The sequence below is a fragment of the Antennarius striatus genome, chromosome 4, assembly GCF_040054535.1.
Source record: "Antennarius striatus isolate MH-2024 chromosome 4, ASM4005453v1, whole genome shotgun sequence".
Taxonomy (NCBI): Eukaryota; Metazoa; Chordata; class Actinopteri; order Lophiiformes; family Antennariidae; genus Antennarius; species Antennarius striatus.
This window is the reverse complement of record NC_090779.1, coordinates 15,010,728-15,036,773: the sequence shown is the minus strand read 5'-3', so window position 1 is coordinate 15,036,773 and position 26,046 is coordinate 15,010,728. Positions and strand designations below refer to the sequence as shown.

Sequence of the window (26,046 nt, the reverse complement as noted above, 5' to 3'; positions counted from 1 at the left end):
GAACTACACTTACTGCATTGTGTCGTAGTTTTTAGATTGGACAGTTCGGTTTTTTTTTTTTTTAGCGTCAAAGGGTTTATAATAAACTTTATGATAAATGATATGAAGTATAAGATGAAATATGTGATATATTAAAAATGATATTTTAGATATAAGATACGATATCTGATACTGTATATTGTTATTTGTATTATATTCAGCTGAAATAGGATGTACTATGACTACAATAAAGTTCTAAAACACCCCAGTGAAGTGAACCATTACCTAGTATCACTTCCTCAAATAATTTGAACTTCTTTTCTGCCATCCTTTCCTTTCTCTCAGGTGCTTTCTTCAGAACACGCTGGTTTTCTCCACAACATTTTAAAATTATGATACTGAATGATCATGTTAATGTTGAGTCAAAAGATTCAATTGTTCTTTATTTGTAAAAATGTGTTAAAGTTGAACCTTACGTGACCCATGGACCTTTTTGAAGTTTGCAACAGGACATGACTGGGAATAATATACATTTTTTCTTGTAAAATTACATTATACAGTATATCTTAATTTTAAAAAAATCTCTTTTCAGTTTTTCAGTGTGGCCTTAATATTCATTATATGAGATCATATGATTGTCAGCACGAAAAATTGTCAATGATTTTGTTAAAATTATATGGTGGTAGACAAAAAGGATTTCATTAAATTTTAAGACAGATCTGTGAGTAAATAACTAAAATGTTGACATATGATTCCAAGGTTTCCAGAGTGTATGTGCAGCTACACTAAACTTAAAAGTATTTAACTCAAAGAAGGTAATACCTTAGCTGTTTGAGTGAATGTTCTTTCTACTTTAAAGATAACAAATTTTCATTGAAAGTTTTTAACTTTAATTGAAAGATTTTATCATGGCAGATTAACTGGTATATAAACTCAATATCAAGTGTAAATAATTCAGTTAGTTTTCATTTTCCCTTCATCTTTGTAAGCGGTTTTAATGGCTTCAGCTCTATACTGTACTTCCGATTGCCACTCATTGCATATGAAACTAGAAAGAGGAATTCAATGCAAAATCTAATTTTGGATCCAACTTTCTGGAATGAAAAAGAATGAATATGCCTGTAGGAAATGGATAAATGAGGAAATCATACTGTAGAAGATATCAGGCTTATTGAAGCCCTTATACTGGTAGTGTCTTATTTTACCACCATGCCACAAGTAAACTGTACTGGGTGAAAAAAATTGGCCTTAGAAAAAAAAAAAAGGTCATACAAAAATCTCTATGGTGCTTTGCTGTAGTAAGCTTTAGAATTAGAAATTATTGAAATCCCCGTGTGAAAATGCTTTCCTCCCAAAGTAAAAGACAGAAACGGCATTATTTATTCATCCTTTAAGGGTGCACTTAGCTACTGTACCTGTGGCTTCCTCGTTGCTGTAAATAATGCAGAGGTTTGCATGCTCAGTCCTCTTCTGCAGGGCATTCTATTATTTGTCAGATGTTGTTATTCCATTTAAAATAATTCAAAAACTATCGGCAAAATGCATTTGTCATCAGGTGCAGTATTAAAGAATAGCGGTTACACTGCGTTTGCAATAATGTATTGGGTAATGAAATGTTACACAACAATGAAACTAGTATATACTAGCTTCAAGAATTCTAAAATGATTAAAATAAAACATGACTGTTAAGTTATAGGGAAGTTTACACACCGATTCACATTCAATAGCCACACATGTTTGGGGTAAAATATAATAACATTTTTAATCCCACTTTATTTTACAATAAATGCTCATTGTGACTTTTACATTGTTGCATTGTACCAGCAAGCAGCTTATAAAACATAAAATCCTGAAACTGTGAGACTATTTTCTATTCTTGTTTTCATTAAAAACAATAGGTGCTTTCAGTCATTAAAAACATCATGAAACAGCAGAAATAAAGTATAGCATTAAAAAAGTTTACAGGCTACAAATGCATGAATTATCCAAAAAAAAAAAAAAAGGAACCAACAGGTCTTTGAGAAAATATCCACAGATAGACCAAATACGCTGCAGGAAGTGACACATAATATTATTGATTCTTAAAGGAAAGCTTAATGTAGATAAAGAAATCACACAAAAAAACAAGCATATGTTCTTTAAGACTTTCATTTGTGTTCCTGAGCTTTTGATAAAAGTGACATCTCAACAGTTAAAGTGAGACTTTACCAATCAAATATATTTGAGTATTGAAAGAACTGGCCAAAATGTATGATATGGATTGGAAAAAAAAATTTAACAGCTGTTTCAAAGTGTGGTCAGTGTAGAAAAGCAAATGCTTCCAGCGCATTATTCACTACAGTGCATACACATACCAGAGCCCCCACAAGAAATAACAAAACATCCTTCATTAAAAGACATTGCACAGAATATATTGGATTAAGAGGTGAAAAAGGAACTGTTTGGCACATCTTACAAACCTCAAAAAACCAGCAAATATTGAGAAAGGTCAAGAGTACTGCAACAAATTAATAGTAGGGGCAGAGAGTGACACCATTTAAACTACACTTGTTTTAAATGGGCAAAGAATATTTATAACAGCATTTTCAAGACAAAGTCATTCCACGAATAAAATCACGGGTCCTCTTTGTCAAAAGTATCTATATCACCTTTACAGCATCAAAAATATTACCTGAGAAAATCACATCATTATCAGAAAAACATATACAGTAGTAATGTAAAAGTATAATGTAAGAAGATAGAGATATTACAGGTTACTACAGTTAACATCTACATATCAAAACATTTTTGGTCAAGGATCATTTCTTCTATTGTTGCCCAATATGCAGTATAATACAACTTCCTTTATCAAATATTTTTAAACAAATAAATACCAGAAAGTACAAGTCTAAGACCTGAATGATAACAAATTCTTAAAGTGTGCCAGGCAAAAAAAGTAAAACTTAAATTTAAAATACATACAGCACTTTCTAGGATTTTATTCAAAGAGAATACGCACAAGAACTGGGTGATTGGTATGGTTCATGCATTGCGGTGTCCATTTTTGGGATAACCTGTGTTTGGTTCTACATTCTCATACGTAGAGAGTGCGGTGATATTTTGGTAGATTAGATCTACATTATTTCCAGTTCTTGATCTGATGATGTCCATAGCACACTGGTTTAAGAACACATACTGATCCTGGAGAGACATCAAATACAGAGTGCATTGAGCTGCAGCATACTCATCATTTAAAACATGTGCACATAGACCACAAAACAAGATAGTGTGTGTGTGGCTGTGTCTTACCTCTGTCTGCACCATAAGAGGCCGGTGCATGCGCATATCATGGACAATGCTATACACGTCTACAATATTGTCCCTTTCAATCTGGAAGATCAACCGATCAATGGCTATGAAGGTACCTGTACGTCCAACACCAGCGCTGAGATCACACAGCAATAACAGTCAGAAAGAGGGAGGGGTGAGGGCCACACAGAGCATCACATGATTTCTCTGTCATATCTGAGGTGTGCAATTCAAACTGCAGACAAAGAGTGTGGGATTTTTTTTTTTACCTGCAGTGAACAACAGTAGGAGAGTGTCTGGAGTACTGGTCCATGTGCTCTCGGACCAAATGTCTAAAGCTGATGAGGAGTTCAGTGGTTTCTGGTACCCCATGATCTGGCCAGGCAGTGAAGTGGAATTGACGCACCAAACGTGTTTCTGCTGTTTTCACCTTAAGGATGAACATGTGCACATGCGTCAATTTATAGCGACAGAGAAATCAACATGATAGCTTGTAAATGTATGGGCTTCATGATTTATTTAAAGCACAGACTGTGACGAGCTGAGCTGTTGTGGCTGTTGGGCTTTATTCCAAACTAAAGGTATTAAACACTGTATTCATACTGACACAATTCATACTGACACAAAAGTCTTTGCTTTTACTCTGCAGTAACTTGTTTCTTTTTGTCATGTGCATCATCTTACTTACATTTTTAATGCTGATGTCCCTGATGGTCCAGTCTTCAAGTGCTATTTCAGCGGTTGTTGTTCCAGTGATGTTTTCAAAGTGCTTTGTGCCAGAATCCCAGTATTTCTCACACTTGACCTACAAAAGACAATGATTCATTAAGAATTCATAACTTATAATCTGAATACAGAAATAGCCTGTATTCGAGATGCATAACATTTAGGATAACATATTTAAAATATGGTCTAATACTGTATGCTACATATAGCAGCTTATGCTTGGAGATTCTGTTTTTCCTTCTTTAGCTTTCATTTGAATTTTGGCCTTCTTCCTAGCTACTAAAAGATAAGTACTGTAATGATTTTTTTGTGTGTGCATCAACTCCCATAGTGTTAAGAGTAAACTGTCAAATATGTACAGTAGATTAATTGAAATTTTGATTTAATGTTTTTGTAAAAGTCTGGTTTAACTTTCAGTGTTCAAGTTATATTTGATAACATGAAAACAATCTTTAGAAGTGCATTAAATCACAGCATCTCATGTTGATGATAGTGTGTCAGTTTAAATATGGACCATGCAGCACTGTATTGTAATATGACACTGCCTACATTTAGGAACTATTCATTGTTCAGGCACAGTGTTATTCCGGCTTGGGACATTGTGTTCCCATGCATGTACGTAATCATGCTCCTGCTAGATGTTATATCTCTGTTCATACTCACTCGCCCCTGTTCATTACAGCGTGTCAGCATGACCAAAGTCTGTACATTCTTCTCCCAGATCATCCTCCAGAATGCATTGACTGTGGCTGGCAGAGGACCCTGAGATGCAATAAATTCCTTCCTGGAGTTGTGACCCTGCCACAGAACAAAAATGTACATTCTGGTCAGTCTTTGTTAGGCGAGTCTCAAATACGCACAATGATCAAATAGAAATAGTCTGATGTGAAACAAGGAGCTGTAATGCTCCCCAGTACGATGTTGTCTGATAGAGAAGCCGTGACTGAGCCACAAACTACGCACCGGGATGTAGTTAGCATTGATGTAGTCATCGTATGGACTCCCATGGATGATGGAGAGTTTCACTCGAGAACAGTCATCTTGGATTTCAGAAAGGAGGGTTATTTTAAAAAGAAACACATCAGAAAAATGAAACTGTAAAATAAAGAACAGAGGTGAATTTATTCAGGTCACTCACAGGGAAGCACGTTGTTGTAGCGGTTCTTGGGCTTGTTCTCCATAGCCAAAGCATTTGTTTTCGACTGATCGGTCCCAACAACCTTCAGGTCCTTTAACACAAAAGGGGAAGAAATGTGATTATTGCATGGCTTAATATATGCACTAAAATCCTTGCAGGCTTCCTCAGAAAACAGTTCTCACACTTGAGTGAAAAAGTTGATATCCTCATTCAGAAGTTGATGTCTGTTGGGACCGGGTCATGTTCACTGCTGTGTTGCATCTTTTTATTTGAGAACATTACAACCAATGGTTGTAATTCTGAAAGTGAAATGTTTTCCAATTTCTCATATTGTCAAGAATTTCAGCAACTGAACTATTTGTTTTAATGCAGTGATGTCACCACATAATCCTGTCTGTTTTTAATAGAATGGAGCCATTATAGAATTCTGTCTTTTTTTAATGAGGTGCTGTTTGGAGATCACAGCCATCCAATACTGTTTTTTTGGTCTTGCTCCTTCCGTACAGAGATTTAATGATATTGTCACTGTAAATGATAAATTCCCCCAACTCTGATTTTATTCTGAGAAAATTTATCCTTAAATTGTTGCACAATTTGCAAGTGCAGTCTTTCAAAGTGGTGAACTGCTCCCAACTTCACCTCAGAGACAGCCTGCCTGTAAGTTTCTTTTTGCACCCAGTCATGTTACTAACCTGTTAAGTTAACATCATACATTTTAAGATGTTTCCCCAGATGTTCTCCTTTAGCATTTAAAAGCTTTTCCAGTCTTTTGTTTTCAATGTCTGCATGTGAATTCCGTGCATCAAATCCAAAATCATCTTTATTAAAAACAATGGAAATTCTCAATTTTAAAATTTGAATTGTCTTTGTGCTATTTTTAATTTAAAACAAGGTTTTCACTTTTTCATATCATCATCTTTCATTTTACATTACACTCCAAGACTGACTATTCATAACATTTACATATAAGTTCATCAAAAATGAAATGTAATGAAATTATTATTTTTTTTATATAGTAAAATTATAATTAAATATTTATCAATAACTGTTGATGATTATCATAAATCTGAACATATTGAACTGTTAATTCTTTACTATTATTTTTATCTTGTTTCACCTCAAACTCTTCAGCGAAGCCACAGTTGGAGTCTGCTTTCTGCTTCCTGTAGTACGTCTCGTAGTCCTCCACCTTTACACCTACATTTCTACTTAAACAGACACCAGAGGTCAGAAATGAGCTATAATGTCAGTTTTCTTCCTGTTTTCAGTAAAACGTAATCTGTTTAATCTGAAGTGCAACATTTGAACTTTTTCATTTTAAAAGATGAACACTTACACTTTGGCCCTAGAAAAACAAGACGAAAAAACAATGTTGACTCAATCACTAAAAAATGCATATTTACTATAGTGTTGTATTAATACTTTGAAAATATGAAATTTACCTCAAAGAATGGATCTGTATGTCTGATGATTCTTTTCTGGATAACCTGCAGGATGTTAACAGGGAGTTGACAGATCAGTCCTATACACTCTGATTCACTCAAATGTTTTCAGCGATAATGACAAACCTTCTCCAGTAAATAATGAAACCAATGAGCACAATAAAGAGAACGGCAAAAATTCCCAATGTTGATCCAATGGCAATTCCAAGGATAGCTATTGAATTAAATAAAAAACAAAACATTAGCATATGAGCATTTTTCCTTACATTTTGGAATAATTCATGCCAAATAATCTGAATTTGTTACCAGGGTCCTTTTGGAGCTCAACGGGAGGATAGAAGTTTGTGCTTGAAACGAGTGACAGTTCACTATTCACTGTGTTGTTTTGCAGAGACAGACTGGTGAATAACACAATAGAATATCTGCAGGATTAAACGAAACAGTCAAGAGATTTGGATACAGACCTTTGCAAGTCTTTGCAGTTCATCAAGCAAAAGCATTTACATAATAGAGCAATCTAAAAATTTATTTTTATTCTATCGTCTAGCAGTGATTGCTGTATATAATGCATTGCTATAAATATAGTTACAGTATTCACAATATGGTTTGTGTTCTTACTGGTATATTCCACTTGTGACCAGGACACCATTAGTGTAGCCCTCCCATTTTGATCCATCTCCTACTTCTATTCTCAAAGGGTTTTCTGAACTGCGTGACTGCAAGATGTTCTCCCTTACAGTTGCCAGGTATACTGGGGTTTTCTTTGCCTTCCATTGATCATAGGTGTTCCCCAGATAGTTTCTCCAATTAGTAGTGTCATCTGAAAAGGCAGGAATTATGGAAAAAAACTGAATGAAAAAGTAAGAATAACTATTCATTTATAAGGAACCTGGAAACATTTTTTAAAATCCAGTAAACACAGCTGTGAATAAGAAACAAACAAAAGACTTCAAATCTCTGCAAAGCCTCAGCCAAGAGTTCCTCCTTCCAATGATTAACATTTCCTTTAGATGTAATTCACCATGAAGTCATACCTTGAACTTGGATGCATCAATATTTTTTGTTGAAGTGAAGACAGTTGGTGCAAAATATTGAGTTTTTTCTTTTTGGCTGGGTCAATTCATCTCTAAAATCATCTGTTACTGTCTCTGATTCAAGTTTCATGCAAATCTATCTATAACTTTTTAAGTTACATGCTGCCCTCAGAGTTTTTGCGATGTTGAATAAAACAAATACAAAAAGGTATGTAATTAAATGAACAAAGGTCTTCCATCAAGTATTTAAAGCGTGATGCACGTCACATGCCAACCCTCACACCACATTTCCTAAAAATCTGTCAAGCATTTCTTCCGTAATCCTGTTAACATGCAAGCAAATAAAATATAATGATCAGTTTACCTTCTATATGGAGACAATCACGAAATGAAGAAGTACAGCATAGATCCATTAGTTTCACACATAATAAATGTTCATTTCATTATTTTGTTTACAAGAACATATTTACATCCTTTTATCAGTAAGAAGAGTTAAATAAAATGCCCACCTGGCAGGTTATGTGTCACCAGCACCCCAACATGTGTGATTGGTCCATTGATGTTGTTCAATAGTTTGGAGTCAATCTTAATGGAGAACTTATTGTGTTCCCTTTCACTCACCTCCACCAGTGACGTAGCGTTATCTGGAATGGGGGGATCTTGGTGAAAAAAGTAAGAAGAAAAGATTAGATGATATAAATGATTAAACTCAAAAAGAAAAAAAAAACCCTTACAGTAACAAAAATAGAAAACAAAAAACGCTACTTGATTTTTGGAGCTTCCCACTTCAACAGTAAATACAGAACACCAATTTCTTTCATTTTTAAGATAATGCCCCATGACTGCTAAGAAGTAGAAAAAAATAACATAAGGTAACTCATTACACTTGTTCTGGAGAAAAACTCAAAGATTCATAACAGAATTGTTAGATATCTATAATATGAAAGAAATAGACTGAGCATTTCAAATTATACGGATCATCAACCCACAAAAGATTCTGATGTTTTTCTTTGTTTTTAATTCTACTGTTCACAAAGCATACTGTTCTACCTGTAATGCCTGTCCTGCAGTGACATGACACAGGACTGCTGGGTTTTCCACAGCTGAAAGTCTTCACTGTGAACTTGTATATAGTAAAAAAAAGAAGTCCGGACACACTATGATTGCAACAGCTGCTTGTCATGTTGTTGGCTTTGCTATCGTTTGTATAAACTTGGAAAAAAGAGTGTTGGCCATTAGGTCTGGACCAGGACAGGATGACTTCCGCTTTGGTTTTATCTGGGGCTTCACACTTTAAGTTTGTCACTGAACTTGCATCTACAGCATTAAAACAGAAAAGAAAAAGAGAATTAAAACTTCATCACATAAAAGTATATGTATAGTCTTTAAAGGTTAATGAGGACTTTGAGACGTTGTCTTAAATCTGAGAATGTGATACAAGTTTTAACATAAGTCATTTGCTTTACACAAAAATTTCATAGATTGTTATTGTATGAAGATTGTATGAAGTTATTAGTGACCATACTTGTGCAGATAGAAATGTGTCTGGGAGCACCCTGTGTTCCATCAGAGGTCTCTGTGGTGACACTTAGGTTATACAGCCTGCCAGGAACCAGGCCGTCAATACGATACTTAGTGTCTTCAGTTATGTTGCTACTGTCTCCATCTGAGCTTTGCCAGGTCACATTATAACTGTAGCTGTCTTTGTATTCGTCAGATCTGTCCCACATGACTGTGATGCTATCCTCTTCTGATGAAGCATCAAGATGCTTCACATTGAAAGGTCCTGATTATATGGAAAACAGTTGGGATGTAAATATTGCAAGAAAATAAAGATGATAGGATAGTGATATAACACCCCTTACTTGTGGTGACCATGTGGATCCAAACTGGCTCACTTTCTAAATCCATGATGCCCACTGTGGCGACAGACATGTTGTAGGAGGTCCCAGACAGCAAAGAGCTGAAAGAATGGCTGTTGTTGGTGCTTGGGATATCCACTATGCTCTGGGATGATGTAATGATCAACCGGTAGTAGAATGATGCACCAGTCATCAGAGGTGCTTCCTCCCACTTAATGCTGATGGAATCAGTTGTTTTTGTCTGGATGTGAATGGGTCCTGGAGCGTTAGGGACTGGGGCGGTGGAAATAGCAGAATTCTGGATGTCAACAACCAGGGGAGTAAAAAAAAAAAAATCTATCTATATCTATCTACTGTATCTATATCTATCTACTGTGTGTGTGTGTGTATATATATATATATATATATATATATATATATATATATATATATATATATATATATATATATAATATACTAAATAAGAAAATAAGAAAAATAGTTAATAATGATTAAACATAATAATTAACGTGTGTTATAATTAATGACACCACTGACACTTTCAAATTCAACACGTGCATCATACTTACAAGTTGCATTACTAACAAATCCAGATGATGAACTGACAGGTCCACTATATGTGGTTACCATGGCAGAGTAAAGCTTTCCAGCAGACAAGCTCTCAAACAGCCAGGAAGTCTTGTTAGTGATTGCTCTTTTCTCCTGAAGCATGGAAGCGCTGTTGTTTAGATGAACCTTATAGTACTCTACTTTTCCAGGAGGTTTGTTCCATGAAACCCAGATTGAGTCATTGGAGCCCAGGCTGGAGATACTGGGCTTCACCATCTCAGGCTCTGTGATTGTTTGAAGAAGGGAGCATTAAAGGATGATCAGCTGAAACAAGGATTTTAAATATTTGCTTTCATATCAGTTCATATGATAATGGTTATTGCATGATAAAACGGGACCCTCTCTCAGGAGCTGCCTTAGTGCCATCTGCTGTCTGACTAGTGACAGTGAAGCTGTAGCTGCCTCCAGTGACAAGACCTGTGATTTTGTCACTGGTGGTAGTGACAGTGTTACAGAAATATTGAGCCATTAGAGGTGGACACCTCATAGAAGTAGTGAATTTTGCTCTCCTGCTGCTCCCACTCCAAGGTCACTGCATTTGTGGCGATTTCCGCTGGACCAAGCAGGGTTACAGGATATGGTCGGAGGTCAATTTGCAATGGCAATGATGTGCGTGATATTTTCACTTGTTACTTTTGGATGGCTTTATATAATGACAAAAATGTCATGTGGCTCACAAATCTATTAAAAATATCCTTACAAATGCAATGTATGAACATGGCTGTCCATACTGATGTTAATGCCATGAATAAAGCAAACAAACAAAAAACTGGAGGATTTTGCAATGGATTACATAACTGTCAAATAAGTGTTCAATAATTTATAATGGCATTAATAATAATGAAAACTCAAATATATAACATCTTTGGGTGCATAAATCATAAAAATACACTACAAACTGATTCAAACATGATTGAAATGAAAACAAATGTCAGAAAAAGAAAAACCATTCAATAAGGTGGAAATAAAGAATAAATAATAACATTCACATTCATAACCAGTCATACCCACTTGTGTAGTTCTCTGCTGTCACTGCTGTGCTTGTGTAGTTCCAGACACCTACAGTAACAATGGAGATGTGATACTGGGTCCCAGACTGGAGATTGTCCAGCAGGAACCAGTTGTCTTCAGTCAGCACGGAGCCGTTGAAGCTGGACACAAGGAAGTTGTACTGATGATGGTCCATGTCCTCAGGATGGGGCCACGTAAAGTTAATGGAATTCACAGTCTGACTCTCCACCATGATGGGACCAGGAGGGTTGGGAACTTAACAGAGGAATTAATACCATGATTTAGGACTCAACCCAAAGACACCACAAAATGTATATGCATGCACAACCCTGTAGAGTCCTGATGTACATTAAACTCACAGGTTGCATTGCAAACTCTTGAACTGTTACTCTCAAATGGTCCACTTTTGGTGGTGACCAGCACACAGTAAAGCACTCCTGGTTTCTTATCCTGGAACAATGTGTTGACAGTGTTGTTGCTCAGATTTGAGTCCATTCCTTCCGGTTGGTTGTCCCTGAACAGATGGACAGTGTAGGACGACACCCGTCCAAAAGCAGGTGTCCAGCTCACTGACAGGTTGGTCGTACCTCCCATGACTATGATGTCAGAGACGTCGACAGGTTCTGAATGAAAATAGCAACATGCATAGAACTTGAACGAACCAAAACATTTGAGGATTACACAAGGATAGGTCAGAATCACATAGCCTTCCATCCCAACTTATCATTAAAACGTAAAAAGACTCATCTAATTTTAACCAGCAATTCATTGGTTCATTAATTTATTCATTCATTCGTTTACCATAACCGCTTCATCCATTGTCGTGGGTTGCAGGGTGCTGGAGCATATCCCAGCCGACTGGGGGCGTGAGGCAGGGGACACTCCAGTCATGATGCCAGTGCACCACTGAGTCACTTACAGACAAACAAGTACGCAAGCACACACTAACACAAATGGGCAATTTGAAGCCGGCCGATTCACCTGAAGTGCATGTTTATTGGAGAAAACCCACGCAGACACACAACTTGCAACAGCAGATGAAGCGGGTGTAGAAACTGAATGAATGAATGAACCCACGCAGACACGGGGAGAACATGCAAACTCCGCAAATAGCGGGACAGGAACCAGGAACTGCCTTGCTGTGCAGTGACAGCGCTACCCACTGCTCCCACTGTGCCGCCCGCAATTAATATGTTGATATACAGTATATAGAATTTGTTTAACTTAAAATAAAACTGATTAATTTCCATTTCCTGTCCTTCTAGAGTCTAGAATGTAGACTATAGTTGCTTACAGACAGGGAAGTTTGTGTTTCAGATCAGTTTTTGCAACTTTTTATATTTTTAGTTGCATTTATTGAACATTTCCCATAAACCCACTGCAATTACATGTTTATTGCTGTAGCAGCACTTTGTTTTTACATCCTCTGATTTAGCAGTTATACATTGTTTAAACAAGTAATCAATAGTAAATCTTCCTGCCGGGACCCAAATGGCAGTTGTTGTACTGTATGAACAATCGTACTAATACAGGATATGCTGTCACAGTAGAAGATATGTTTGTTTACAATTTTAAAACACTTGTATTATATTGTTAAGAGCAAATTGTACATCATGGAAGAGCAGCCAGAAAAAAATATTGAGGCTGACAACAAAGAAACATCACAGAAGAAAACAACAGAAAGTTTAAAAATGTGGAATCACCACAAAGAAAGAAAAGAAAGGAAAACAAACCATAGTTTGAATCAAAAGAATAGATAATAACATCTACATTAATAACCAGTCATACTCACTTGTGTAGGTCTCTGCTGTCACTGCTGTGCTTGTGTAGTTCCAGACACCTACAGTAACAATGGAGATGTGATACTGGGTCCCAGACTGGAGATTGTCCAGCAGGAACCAGTTGTCTTCAGTCAGTACGAAGCCGTTGAAGGTGGACACAAGGAAGTTGTACTGATGATGGTCCATGTCCTCAGGATGGGGCCACGTAAAGTTAATGGAATTCACAGTCTGACTCTCCACCATGATGGGACCAGGAGGGTTGGGAACTTAACAGAGGAATTAATACCATGATTTAGGACTCAACCCAAAGACACCACAAAATGTATATGCATGCACAACCCTGTAGAGTCCTGATGTACGTTAAACTCACAGGTTGCATTGCAAACTCTTGAACTGTTACTCTCAAATGGTCCACTTTTGGTGGTGACCAGCACACAGTAAAGCACTCCTGGTTTCTTATCCTGGAATAATGTGTTGACAGTGTTGTTGCTCAGATTTGAGTCCATTCCTTCCGGCTGGTTGTCCCTGAACAGATGGACAGTGTAGGACGACACCCGTCCAAAAGCAGGTGTCCAGCTCACTGACAGGTTGGTCGTACCTCCCATGACTATGATGTCAGAGACGGCGACAGGTTCTGAATGAAAATAGCAACATGCACAGAACTTGAACGAACCAAAACATTTTGGGATTACAAAAGGATAGGTCAGAATCACATAGCCTTCCATCCCAACTTGTTATTCATTCATTCATTCATTCATTTTCATGTACCGCCGCTGTATCCGCTGTAGCGGGTCAATAAAACATAAAAAGACTTATGTTTCATTTTAACCAGCAGTTCATAGTTTGATATTTTAATAGATTTTCTTTAACTTAAAATAAAACTGATTTATTTCCAATTCCTGTCATTCTAGACTACAGTTGCTTACAGACAGGCAAGTTTGTTTGAGGTCAGTTTTGAAGCTTTTCATTAGCATTTATTGAACATTTCCAATAAACCCACCGCAATTACACATTTATTGTCGTAGCAACACTTTGTTTTGCATCCTCTGATTTAGCAGATATACATTGTTTAAATAAGTAATCAGTAGTAAATCTTCCTGTTAGCACCCAAATGGCAGCTGATGTTCTGTATGAACAATCGGACTGATACAACATATGTTGTTACAGTAGAAGATTCATTCATTTTTATATACTCGCTTCTTCCGCTGTTGCGGGTCGCAGGGTGCTGGCGCCTATCCCAGCCGACTGGGGGAGTGAGCCAGGGTACATTCCAGGTTCATCGCCAGTGCACCACAGAGCTACATGCCAACAGAAAAACTGGCACGCACACACTCACACCTATGGGGAATTTGGGACCGGCCAATTAACATAATGCACATGTTTTTGGAGGTGGGAGGAAGCAGGAGAACCCGGAGAGAACACACGCAGACACAGGGAGAACATGCAAACTCCGAACAGAGCGGGATACAAACTGGGAGATACTTTGTTGTGCAGCAACAGTGCTACCCACTGCGCCACCGTGCCGCCCACAGTAGAAGATATATTTGTTATAAAATTTTAAAACAGTTGCATTATATTGTTATGAACAAACTAAATCACGGAGGAGCAGCAAGAAAAAAAAACACTGAGGCTGAGAACAAAGAAACATTACAGAGGAAAAAACAAAGTTTATAAGTGTAGAATCACCACAAAGAAAGAAAAGAAAGGAAAACAAACCACAGTTTGAATCAAAAGAATAGATAATAACATCTACATTAATAACCAGTCATACTCACTTGTGTAGGTCTCTGCTGTCACTGCTGTGCTTGTGTAGTTCCAGACACCTACAGTAACAATGGAGATGTGATACTGGGTCCCAGACTGGAGATTGTCCAGCAGGAACCAGTTGTCTTCAGTCAGCACGGAGCCGTTGAAGCTGGACACAAGGAAGTTGTACTGATGATGGTCCATGTCCTCAGGATGGGGCCACGTAAAGTTAATGGAATTCACAGTCTGACTCTCCACCATGATGGGACCAGGAGGGTTGGGAACTTAACAGACGAATTAATACCATGATTTAGGACTCAACCCAAAGACACCACAAAATGTATATGCATGCACAACCCTGTAGAGTCCTGATGTACATTAAACTCACAGGTTGCATTGCAAACTCTTGAACTGTTACTCTCAAATGGTCCACTTTTGGTGGTGACCAGCACACAGTAAAGCACTCCTGGTTTCTTATCCTGGAACAATGTGTTGACAGTGTTGTTGCTCAGATTTGAGTCCATTCCTTCCAGCTGGTTGTCCCTGAACAGATGGACAGTGTAGGACGACACCCGTCCAAAAGCAGGTGTCCAGCTCACTGACAGGTTGGTCGTACCTCCCATGACTATGATGTCAGAGACGGCGACAGGTTCTGAATGAAAATAGCAACATGCACAGAACTTGAACGAACCAAAACATTTGAGGATTACACAAGGATAGGTCAGAATCACATAGCCTTCCATCCCAACTTAAGTCATCAAATTGGAACACGGTTTGGTATCTGAAGTACAATTAACACGTAAGTGTGAATCTTATAATACAGTATCTGAACCTGAGACTGTTTTATCCCTGTTGTTTTTGCACCAACAGGGATAAAGCAGACATGGACAAACTTAGTCCACAAAGAGATATCAACTTCTATGACTGCATTTTATGTTGAAACTCACGTATATTTTCAGTAGGTCCTTCACTATAGACATTTATTCTCCTCTACTCATGTGCATAGTATTATAACACTGAGCTGGCAGTAGTTGAAATATTTGTAACTAAGGTAATAGGCACATGTCGGGAGGGGCATTTGTTCAATATTGTAAAAACCTACAACAGTGATGTTTTGTTTGTTTTTTATTTACAATGTAATGAGGTTACTTGAATTTATTTATTTAATCTCATGATATATCAATAGCCTATATGATCCATGATGTCTTCCGTGGTTGTTGACACAGTATTCTAAAATCTGCTTTTTTAGGGAAGCAAAAAAACATTCAGTAAACTGAACAAATGTTGATATTGATTATGATCAGCTTAATGACGTAAACTACAGGCTCTAGTATTTTAAGAGATCAACACATTAAATTTTATTCTTTTTCAATCCTCCGGCTTTAAAAAAACAACATTAATAAATGTATGGAGTATTTCTTGGAATTAGTCATTAATACACATCTGATATTATGATAGTACAACCAATTGCAACTGCGACGTGGTAAATTCACCCTATCAGCCAGTAACAGTACATTAAAACAAACACAAAATCATATTTCATTAGTTTTAAAGACATACTTGTGTATTCAGAGGTGCTATTTACTGTGGACCTGACCCCTTCCACAACTGTAAACACATCAAAAGTGTACAGTTCTCCAGGAGTCAGGTAGAAGAAGGTGTACGTCTCGGTGGTGGTTGAGTCATTGTGGACCATCATGGTGTCCTGCCTTGCTATCACCAGGTAGGAGTAGGAAGGCTTGTGATCACTCTGCCTGAGCCACGTCAGTCTGACGGCCGTTGTGTTCACATCCTCCACTCTGAGGTCGGTCACTGCTTTGGGCTCTGCAGCAAACACAACAGAGGCTTATGTCAGACACTAATCATTTTATTTTAACTTTTCAAAAGATCTGATGGTATGGAATCCTTTCACGCTTCATCAGCTAACTGTAATGCCTTACTCGTGTAACTGTAAGTCTGTTCCTCCATGGATTCACTTCCTGTTGATGCGATTGTCCTGACCTTGATAATGTATCTAGATCCTGGCTCCAGGTTTGGAACATCAGTGCTGTTAATACTGATGGCTGCCATAAACACTTCTTCTTCTACAGCACTGAAAGTTTGAACCAAGTATTTGTAATACGACTGGGCTCCCAGTGGGTATGACCACTTCACTTCCACAGAGGTGGTGGATTTAGGACTGGCTGCAAGGTTCAATACAGGATTGGGCACTGCCAAAATGACAGACAAAAGAAATGTTATTCAAAAGTGGTTTGATTTGCTGGCCAGGAAAAACAAATAGGTGTTGCAGATATATTAAAAACATAATAAATAAACACTTCTACATACTTTGGTTTGTCTCTGTTACTTACAGGTAAAAGTGGAATTATTGACAGCCGTGCTCCTCAGATTTTCAGGTCCAACTGATACTAAAGTTATGTTGTAAGAAGTTCCAGAGGACAGTGGAGACAGCTCCGTGTTATTTTCTGTGGTGGTTTTATTGAGTTCTTCACCAGCCAGTGGATGGTAGGTGATATGGTAGCTGATGTGTGGAGCAGCCTCCATTAGGGCAGGGGTCGCCCACTCCAGATGGAGCGAAGAGTTTGTTTTCTGAGTGATGAGGATAGAACCAGGAGGCGTGGGAACTAAAAAATATAAATAACATAAACAGGTTTACAGATGTCCCCCTTACATGTTGCTCATTTGGGGCACACCACAAAGGACCTGCCCACCACTCTACCTCCCCTGCATGCGTACAGACCCCCTGTGTGTGTTTGTTTATTCAAGGCCTGTACACACTAACATATGCATGTGATTTAATTGGACTAACTGGAGTGTGCTCTTAATTTCCCTTCGGGGATTACTAAAGTATATTAAATTTAAAAAATTAAAGACGTTTATATTTATGGATCTTCTTCTTCTTCTTCTTTTCCTTTCCGCTTTTCCCTTCAGGGGTCGCCACAGCGAATCAATTGCTTCCACATAACCCTGTCTTCTGCATCCTCTTCTCTCACATCAACTACCTTCATGTCCTCTTTCACTACATCCATAAACCTCCTCTTTGGTCTTCCTCTAGGCCTCCTGCCTGGCAGTTCAAAACTCAGCATCCTTCTACCAATATATTCACTATCTCTCCTCTGGACATGTCCAAACCATCTCAGTCTGGCCTCTCTGACTTTATTATTGACTTTATTGTGTCCATTTGCTGTCCCTCTGATATACTCATTCCTGATCCTATCCTTCCTGGTCACTCCCAAAGAGAACCTCAGTAACTCTCTCACTTCTAGGTATGCTCTGCCTCACTTCATCGAAGTCCAACCAGAATTTCTCATTCTCCTCCAGCTCACATCCTACCTGCGGAGCATAACATTGAACTCAACACCTTCGATTTCTAGCTTCAGACTCATCACTCTATTTGAAACTCTTTTACCTCCAGGACATTCCTCAAGATAACTCCTACTCCATTTCTCTTCCTATCTACACCATGATAGAACAACTTGAACCCTGCTCCTAAACTTCTAGCCTTGCTACCTTTCCACCTGGTCTCCTGGACACACAGTATGTCTACCTTCCTTCTCTGCATCATGTCAACCAACTCTCTACCTTTTCCTGTCATAGTTCCAACATTCAACATCCCTACTGTCAGTCCTATACTCTTGGCGTTCCTCCTCTCTTTCTTCAATGAACAGTAGTCCAATTTCCACCGGCACCCTGTAGGTCAACAACACCAATGGTGGTCGTTGTTAACTGGGCTTCGACCGATCCGGTATGGAAGTCATAGGTTTGATTCACATGTTTGATTTAGCAAAAGTTTTACACCAGATGCCCTTCCTGACGCAACCCTCTGTATTTATCCAGGCTTGGGACCAACACAATAAGACACTGGCTTGTGTCCTCTTGTGGCTACATTGTGTCCTCTTGTGGCTACATTAATATTGGCTACATTTATATTTGTGGATATTAATCATAAATGATGATACTACTGGATAATTTGGTAGTAGAAATGCTAATAAAAAAGGAGTACTGTAATTAGATATTTTGCAGACAGAGTTACAGGCATTTACATTTACACTATCACAAGCAACAGCACACGTCTTCACAAAATGTGAATGTTTTAATTTGAGCAGCAGGTTATGTCTGAAAGGTGTATATGTGTCATTTCTTCCAGAACAGGACCCTTTGCAAGAGCACAACTGGACCTCACAGGCCAAAGCAAGACCCTCACATATGACATACTACACATCTCATGAAGAACATGTCTCATGTCTTTTTCATTTCAAGTGGGCCAAATCACCTATATTAACAGTAAACTAATGAAAATTGCTACTGTAGTTTGATTCTTTTAATAAGCCATGTAACTCGCTATGATCCAAGGTTTTAAACAAGTGTCATACTGGTGTGAGGCCACAGCGTGCACATCTGATATTGCTAATAGTGGTCCACAGTGTGCTCAGGAAGCTTGTGTGTTTGCCCAGACACATAAAAAATTAGAGAGCACATTGATTCTGACTCTTCTTTAAATCTTATAAAGATTTGACAAAAACATGACAATAATTGCTATGAAAAGGTTTGAACTTACAAGTTGCAAATGATGATTGGTCAGAAGAGTTTCTGAATGTTCCAGCCACAGCTGTGACTGTGATAACAAACATCCTTCCTGGAAATAAATCAGTGAAGTGGGCTGCAGTGTTGGTAGTATTACTACTGAAAAAGTATTGCAGCGCCTTGTTTGAGATGTTGACTTCAAAATTATCAAAACTCCCTTCAGGCAATGTCCAGCTGATGTTCAGATAATTAGTTCCTCTTGTTGTAACTGTAAGGTTCCCAGGCTTTCCAGGGCCTATAGAACACATAAGTAAAAGTTGCTTAAAAACACTTTCCATCCATCATTTTACATATTGTGAAATGCAAAATAAAAATCTAGGCATTTATATATTTCCTGTTAAATTATGGAACTTATTACAACAATTTTTCAACTGTTTATATTGTCGTAACAACTTTGCTATGATCATGAATCAAGTGATTTACACCCAAACGACAAAGACGGACAGGTGATTGCAGTCATCCTCCCCAATCCCTCTTTGGAAGATGTGGAGAACATCTACAGCTGTAATATCAGTAGCTGTCTTCAGTCCCAGCAACTGATTGATTATATTAACAATCCAGCATAACCTCTCAGATTTAGGAGTTCACTCGGGGTAAAAAAAAGAAGAAAAGTTTAGTGGTGCACTTGCTGACCAAACCTCCAGGGATCCAAATAGAACACGGCCAACGGGCCACTCATTGTGCTGAGGTGCCCCATTCTCCAAGGTCATACACACACCTGTCCAGAACAGCCAAACTGTTCCATCTAAACAGAAGTCTGAGGAGAAGTTCTGAGAAGTGCGGAGGTTACCTCAAATCCCAAACCAGAAAGAGCGGGTTCAAATCTCAATTGTCCAGCAAGCCTCACAAACAAGGAGCACGCAGCCCCAGTTTGCCCAGTTGCTCTCCTCACTATGAAGGCGCCACCCTTGAATCCCTGTTGTTCTGTGAGCCGCATGCATCTGCAGATTGCTCCCCCACTTTACTAGGACTCCCTTTCCAAAGCATATGAGGAGTCATTATCAGAATCAGTAAAAGGTTTTATTGCCAAGTACAGTAAAACTTACTATCGAGGAACTTCACGCGGTGTCTGTGCATTGAAAGGTGGAAGAGAATTCTTATAGGAATTATAGGAATAGTTATAGGAATAGAAAAACTATTTACAATTCACATTGCGGTGAGTTGAGATATACTGTATAAGGATGGTCTTTGCAGGCGAAGAAAAGAAGTCTAAACAGTCAACTGTCTTTGCAGAGTGGTGAGGGGCGGATGGTTACCTGGGGGGGGGGGGGCATTGTTCATAAGGCTGACTGCAGTGGGGAAGAAGCCTCTTGCCAGAGGGGAGGGTCTGGAAGAGGTTGTGGCTGAGATGAGAGGGGTCAGCGGCAATCCTGGCTGCACGAGTGCGGGTCCTTGTGTCAAACAGTTCCTGGAGATGTGGAAGGCCGCAGCCGATCACCTTCTCCGCAGAACGGATGACACGCTGCAGCTTGGCCTTGTCCCTGGCCGTGGCTGCAGCAAACCACACTGACATGGAGGATGTGAGAATGGACTGAATGGTGGCAGTGTAGAAGTTCACCAGCATCTTCACAGGGAGGTGAAACTTCTTCAGCTGCCGCAAGAAATACATCCTCTGCTGAGCCTTCTTGGTGAGGGAGCTGATGTTCTGCTCCCATTTGAGCTCCTGGGTGATAGTGGTGCCCAGGAAGCAGAAGGACTCCACAGGGGTCACTTAAGTGACTATGGGACCTCTCGTGACTCAGAGATGATGAGATGGCCCATGCTCAAACAGACACAGAGGTTTTTAGATTTGATGGGTATAGCCCATTGCAAGGGTTATAGAGAGTTTAGGATTCAGTTGTCGAGATTCAAACATGGATGACCATCTCCGAGAAGTCAAACTCGTCACATTAATCTGCCTGATGCTTGTCACACCAGCAGTTCAAGCCAACGTGGAAAAGGACAGCTTAGATTGTCCGTGTTCTTGAAAACGAAACAAGTTGGATTCGAGACTGCTGCTCAGTAACGTCCTAGCATGACGGAACTGATGAAACCTCCATCAATCCTCGGCGCCCTTGTAATCATACAAAAGAAGTGTGAACCACAGATTATTACTGGCAACTGAAGACCGCATACTTTCACATGTGGGTAAGACCAACAGGTCTGAAGGATGATGGGCTGTTTGAGCCCCTCCTGTTTCTCCATCTCCATGAGAGTGTATGCCATTATGTCACAATGCACCGGAAAAAGAGGAATTGCATGATCAGAATATCAAAATCAATGCAGAGGACCAGGTGAAGTTCTAGGACAAAACACAAAGGCAAGAACCAGAGCCAGGGGGCAGATGATCCAACACTGGTGATGTGGTTGTAAAGCTCAGGATTTGGATTCACACCTTCACCATTCATTGCAGGCATTTGAGACCCCTCGGATGCAGATATTCTTTAGTGAACATCAGTACAGACTATACAGAATCGGTAATTGTTCCCCATTTTGAAGATTGCTCTAGTATTTCAGAGATTAATGTTTCACATTTGATTATTTTAACATCCTCAGTCTTTAAGATAGTACAACTGGGGTGCCAAACTCATTTTCACCAAGGGCCACATCAGCATAATGGCTGTTCTCAGTGGGCCAGATGTAACTTATTACTGTAACTAAATGTAACTCATTGTAGTGTAAAATAAATGTAACTACTCAATGTTAAATAACTCTAAATGTATTATTCAAGTACAAACATTAGGTACACAGAAAAAAAATGTTTGCTTGTTTCTCTGTTATCACATAAATCATTTGAATTTGTCAGGTTATGGAACCCACATAATTTCACCAATCAAGGATCAAACTTCCCAAGTTAATAAAGAAAAATAACATCATACACAAGTTAGGGTGTTAACTTTGTTTACAACGTTTTTGTCAAAGTTAAAATGGGTTTAATTACTGCACTGTGGGAAATGTATTTTCAGGTCAAAGCACACTTTTGACCTATTTATTTTTAGACACTGACCTTTTATGCTGTCGCGGGCCACATAAAATTATGTGGCGGGCCACTTTTGGCCCCCGGGCCTTGAGTTTGACACATGTGTACTACAATAATACATTTATGGAGTATTCCTTGAAAATAGTCATTAATACACGCCTGAGTTTTGCATAGTACAACTAATTGCAACTGCGACGTGGTAAATTCACCCTATCAGCCAGTAACAGTACATTACAACAAAAAACACAAAATCATATTTCATTAGTTTTAAAGACATACTTGTGTATTTGGAGGTGCTATTTACTGTGGACCTGACCCCTTCCACAACTGTAAACACGTCAAAAGTGTACAGTTCTCCAGGAGTCAGGTTGAAGAAGGTGTACGTCTCGGTGGTGGTTGAGTCATTGTGAAACATCATGGTGTCCTGCTTTGCTATCACCAGGTAGGAGTAGGAAGGCTTGTGATCACTCTGCCTGAGCCACGTCAGTCTGACGGCCGTTGTGTTCACATCCTCCACTCTGAGGTCGGTCACTGCTTTGGGCTCTGCAGCAAACACAACAGAGGCTTATGTCAGACACTAATCATTTTATTTTAACTTTTCAAAAGATCTGATGGTATGGAATCCTTTCACGCTTCATCAGCTAACTGTAATGCCTTACTCGTGTAACTGTAAGTCTGTTCCTCCATGGATTCACTTCCTGTTGATGCGATTGTCCTGACCTTGATAATGTATCTAGATCCTGGCTCCAGGTTTGGAACATCAGTGCTGTTAATACTGATGGCTGCCATAAACACTTCTTCTTCTTCTACAGCACTGAAAGTTTGAACCAAGTATTTGTGATACGACTGGGCTCCCAGTGGGTATGACCACTTCACTTCCACAGAGGTGGTGGATTTAGGACTGGCTGCAAGGTTCAATACAGGATTGGGCACTGCCAAAATGACAGACAAAAGAAATGTTATTCAAAAGTGGTTTGATTTGCTGGCCAGGAAAAACAAATAGGTGTTGCAGATATATTAAAAACATAATAAATAAACACTTCTACATACTTTGGTTTGTCTCTGTTACTTACAGGTGAAAGTGGAATTATTGACAGCCGTGCTCCTCAGATTTTCAGGTCCAACTGATACTAAAGTTATGTTGTAAGAAGTTCCAGAGGACAGTGGAGACAGCTCCGTGTTATTTTCTGTGGTGGTTTTATTGAGTTCTTCACCAGCCAGTGGATGGTAGGTGATATGGTAGCTGATGTGTGGAGCAGCCTCCATTAGGGCAGGGGTCGCCCACTCCAGATGGAGCGAAGAGTTTGTTTTCTGAGTGATGAGGATAGAACCAGGAGGCGTGGGAACTAAAAAATATAAATAACAGATGCAGTTTTACAGATGTATAAGTTTGTATTTTTCTATAATAATGTCAACCAAAAAAAAAACAAAACACAATTGATACAATCTTTTTCAATCATTTGCAAAGACAATAATTTACAACTGTTTTATTACATGTTTCGAGATCATCCTATTGTGTTAATGATGTAAATATGGCTGTCAGTTATAGCTGCTGAAGAGAACTTTGTTAGCAAAAACTTTCAAAGAGTAGAATTCAAACGACATTAAGTTTGAATTCTGAAAAAACAACATGAAAACAAGTTAGTGGGTTTGAACTTACAAGTTGCAAATGATGACTGGTCAGAAGAGTTTCTGAATGTTCCGGCCACAGCGGTGACTGTGATAACAAACATCCTTCCAGGAAATAAATCGGTGAAGTGCACTGCAGTGTCGGTAGTATTACTGCTCAAAAAATAGTTCAACTCCTTGTTTGAGATATTGACCACAAAATGATCAAAACTTCCTTCGGGAAAAGTCCAGCTGATGTTCAGGAAATTAATTCCATGTGCTGGAACTGTAATGTGCCCAGGCTTTTCAGGCCCTGTGCAATAAAGAAATGTTTAAAAGCAATATCAGTTTATCACATGCACACACAAATTTCCGTTTAATTTATTATCTGATTATGAACAATGTTTTGTTTTGGAAAATTACCGGATTCTCTCTTCTACATCTGTCTATGACTCACTCTTGATGCCTGTCAAGATGCAAGCCTCGGTCATGTGACTACCTTCTTAAATGCTTTACTGCTAAATTGCAACTCCTGAGCTTTCAAAACAAAAAACAGCGCAATGTTACAAGGATGCTGCTAATAAGGTTGCATGCACATTGGATTTGTATTTATTATTATATTTAGAGAAAAAAAGTTTTCATGTTGGTTATACTATTTTATGTTGTTGTATTTATCCGGCAAACCTTAAAAGCCAGTCTGAGAAAATATTGTCTGACGTTAAACCCGTTGTGAACCACAGATATAAGATGTTTCAAGTCGGGTATAGGGCAGTGGTTAGCGCTGTCGCCTCACAACGGTAGACCCTGGTTCGAGTCCCGCTCTGTGCGGAGTTCGCATACTCTCCCCGTGTCTGCGTGGGTTCTCTCCGGGTTCTCCGGCTCCCTCCCACCTCCAAAAATGCATGCGCTTCAGGTTGATTGGCCATTCCGAATTGCCCGTAGGAATGAGTGTGTGTGTGCATGGTTGTATGTCTTTGTGTGTGGCTCCGCGGTGCACCGGCATCGTGCCCGGAGTGCCCCCCCCCCCATGCCGCTCCGGCATAGGCTCCCCGTGACCCGCTGCGGCGGACGCAGCGGTGGTAATCTGAAGATGACTGACTGACTGTTTGCAGGTACTTGTTCATTTAAGTGATACAGTATATTGCTAGCTTGTGTGATGTACGATGTACATGTTATCTAAAAAGCTGTTGGACTTGAGATTTCGGTTTACTTAAGAGGAGCAATGTTGACATTCATGGCAAATAATGAATGTTGAGTCTAATTATGGTGGGTTTAATTTAGGGAAGTATAAACAATACCATTTTGATAGTTTGAAATATTACATTCAATAAATTTTCTTGTTTATTTGAAAACCACAATGAATGTTTATCCTTTGATAAAGATCATCGATACATTCGAGGTTTGGATAGTGCTATTGATGGAACTGAGACTTAACCCTGTTGGATTACAATTTCATGTTGACAAATTTAGAATCAATCGTACTTGCGTGTTCGGAGGTGCTATTTACTGTGGACCTGACCCCTTCCACAACTGTAAACACATCAAAAGTGTACAGTTCTCCAGGAGTCAGGTTGAAGAAGGTGTACGTCTCGGTGGTGGTTAAGTCATTGTGGACCATCATGGTGTCCTGCTTTGCTATCACCAGGTAGGAGTAGGAAGGCTTGTGATCACTCTGCCTGAGCCACGTCAGTCTGACGGCCGTTGTGTTCACATCCTCCACTCTGAGGTCGGTCACTGCTTTGGGCTCTGCAGCAAACAAACACAATGTCTGACAGTATACAATCCATCCTGTCGGCACTTGAATGTAAAGGGATAAAACTGCTCTCATGTCAGAGCATTTTAAGTGAGATTCTTTCCAACATTACTAAGTGATATACATTTTTTTGGTCTGAGTTGGTGATGGTCTAACGTCTAGTTGAGTGAATGCTACCAGGAGAGGAGTGATTTTTATCACAAATAATATTATTATGGAAGAGGTTTATAAAAGACAGACTTACGTGTTATGACCTTAGTGCAGCAGTCCCAACAGTCAAAGTAGATTTCATACACCATTCCAGGATTCAAATCAATGATCGAACCATTTTCAGATGTATCATCCCCAATAGAAAAGTTACAATTTAGACTTGATACGAACGTCACTGTTGTTGTTGTTATTCTTAATGTTTCTATTTCAGGGATGTTGCATTCACTCTCTGAGAGACAGAAGATGAAAAATTAGAGAAACCACAAGAAACAAGCTCAACTTTTAATGAGCAACTAAATATAATTAAAAATTTTTT

General features: G+C 38.9%; 1 protein-coding gene across 1 annotated transcript in view; it reads right to left on the bottom strand.

Annotated features, from left to right (window-relative positions):
- Nucleotides 1-2,199: 2,199 nt before the first annotated feature.
- The window catches only part of LOC137594085 (receptor-type tyrosine-protein phosphatase eta-like), a 38,860-nt gene continuing 15,013 nt past the window's right edge, over nucleotides 2,200-26,046 (bottom strand). Inside the window, exons 3-35 of the mRNA XM_068313329.1 lie at nucleotides 25,765-25,959; nucleotides 25,250-25,513; nucleotides 23,820-24,080; nucleotides 23,233-23,505; nucleotides 22,819-23,091; nucleotides 22,439-22,702; nucleotides 19,175-19,435; nucleotides 16,968-17,240; nucleotides 16,557-16,826; nucleotides 16,177-16,440; nucleotides 15,005-15,268; nucleotides 14,646-14,900; nucleotides 13,241-13,504; nucleotides 12,882-13,136; nucleotides 11,449-11,712; nucleotides 11,090-11,344; nucleotides 10,039-10,302; nucleotides 9,473-9,742; nucleotides 9,133-9,393; nucleotides 8,658-8,924; nucleotides 8,117-8,266; nucleotides 7,192-7,393; nucleotides 6,880-6,995; nucleotides 6,700-6,787; nucleotides 6,574-6,618; nucleotides 6,249-6,336; nucleotides 5,132-5,222; nucleotides 4,957-5,033; nucleotides 4,657-4,791; nucleotides 3,956-4,072; nucleotides 3,537-3,697; nucleotides 3,268-3,403; nucleotides 2,200-3,159 (exon numbers count right to left, since the gene is read on the bottom strand). Coding sequence (XP_068169430.1) covers nucleotides 3,001-3,159; nucleotides 3,268-3,403; nucleotides 3,537-3,697; nucleotides 3,956-4,072; nucleotides 4,657-4,791; nucleotides 4,957-5,033; nucleotides 5,132-5,222; nucleotides 6,249-6,336; nucleotides 6,574-6,618; nucleotides 6,700-6,787; nucleotides 6,880-6,995; nucleotides 7,192-7,393; nucleotides 8,117-8,266; nucleotides 8,658-8,924; nucleotides 9,133-9,393; nucleotides 9,473-9,742; nucleotides 10,039-10,302; nucleotides 11,090-11,344; nucleotides 11,449-11,712; nucleotides 12,882-13,136; nucleotides 13,241-13,504; nucleotides 14,646-14,900; nucleotides 15,005-15,268; nucleotides 16,177-16,440; nucleotides 16,557-16,826; nucleotides 16,968-17,240; nucleotides 19,175-19,435; nucleotides 22,439-22,702; nucleotides 22,819-23,091; nucleotides 23,233-23,505; nucleotides 23,820-24,080; nucleotides 25,250-25,513; nucleotides 25,765-25,959 — 6,782 coding nt within the window. The 3' untranslated portion in view covers nucleotides 2,200-3,000. The remainder of the gene's footprint in view (nucleotides 3,160-3,267; nucleotides 3,404-3,536; nucleotides 3,698-3,955; nucleotides 4,073-4,656; nucleotides 4,792-4,956; nucleotides 5,034-5,131; nucleotides 5,223-6,248; nucleotides 6,337-6,573; nucleotides 6,619-6,699; nucleotides 6,788-6,879; nucleotides 6,996-7,191; nucleotides 7,394-8,116; nucleotides 8,267-8,657; nucleotides 8,925-9,132; nucleotides 9,394-9,472; nucleotides 9,743-10,038; nucleotides 10,303-11,089; nucleotides 11,345-11,448; nucleotides 11,713-12,881; nucleotides 13,137-13,240; nucleotides 13,505-14,645; nucleotides 14,901-15,004; nucleotides 15,269-16,176; nucleotides 16,441-16,556; nucleotides 16,827-16,967; nucleotides 17,241-19,174; nucleotides 19,436-22,438; nucleotides 22,703-22,818; nucleotides 23,092-23,232; nucleotides 23,506-23,819; nucleotides 24,081-25,249; nucleotides 25,514-25,764; nucleotides 25,960-26,046) is intronic.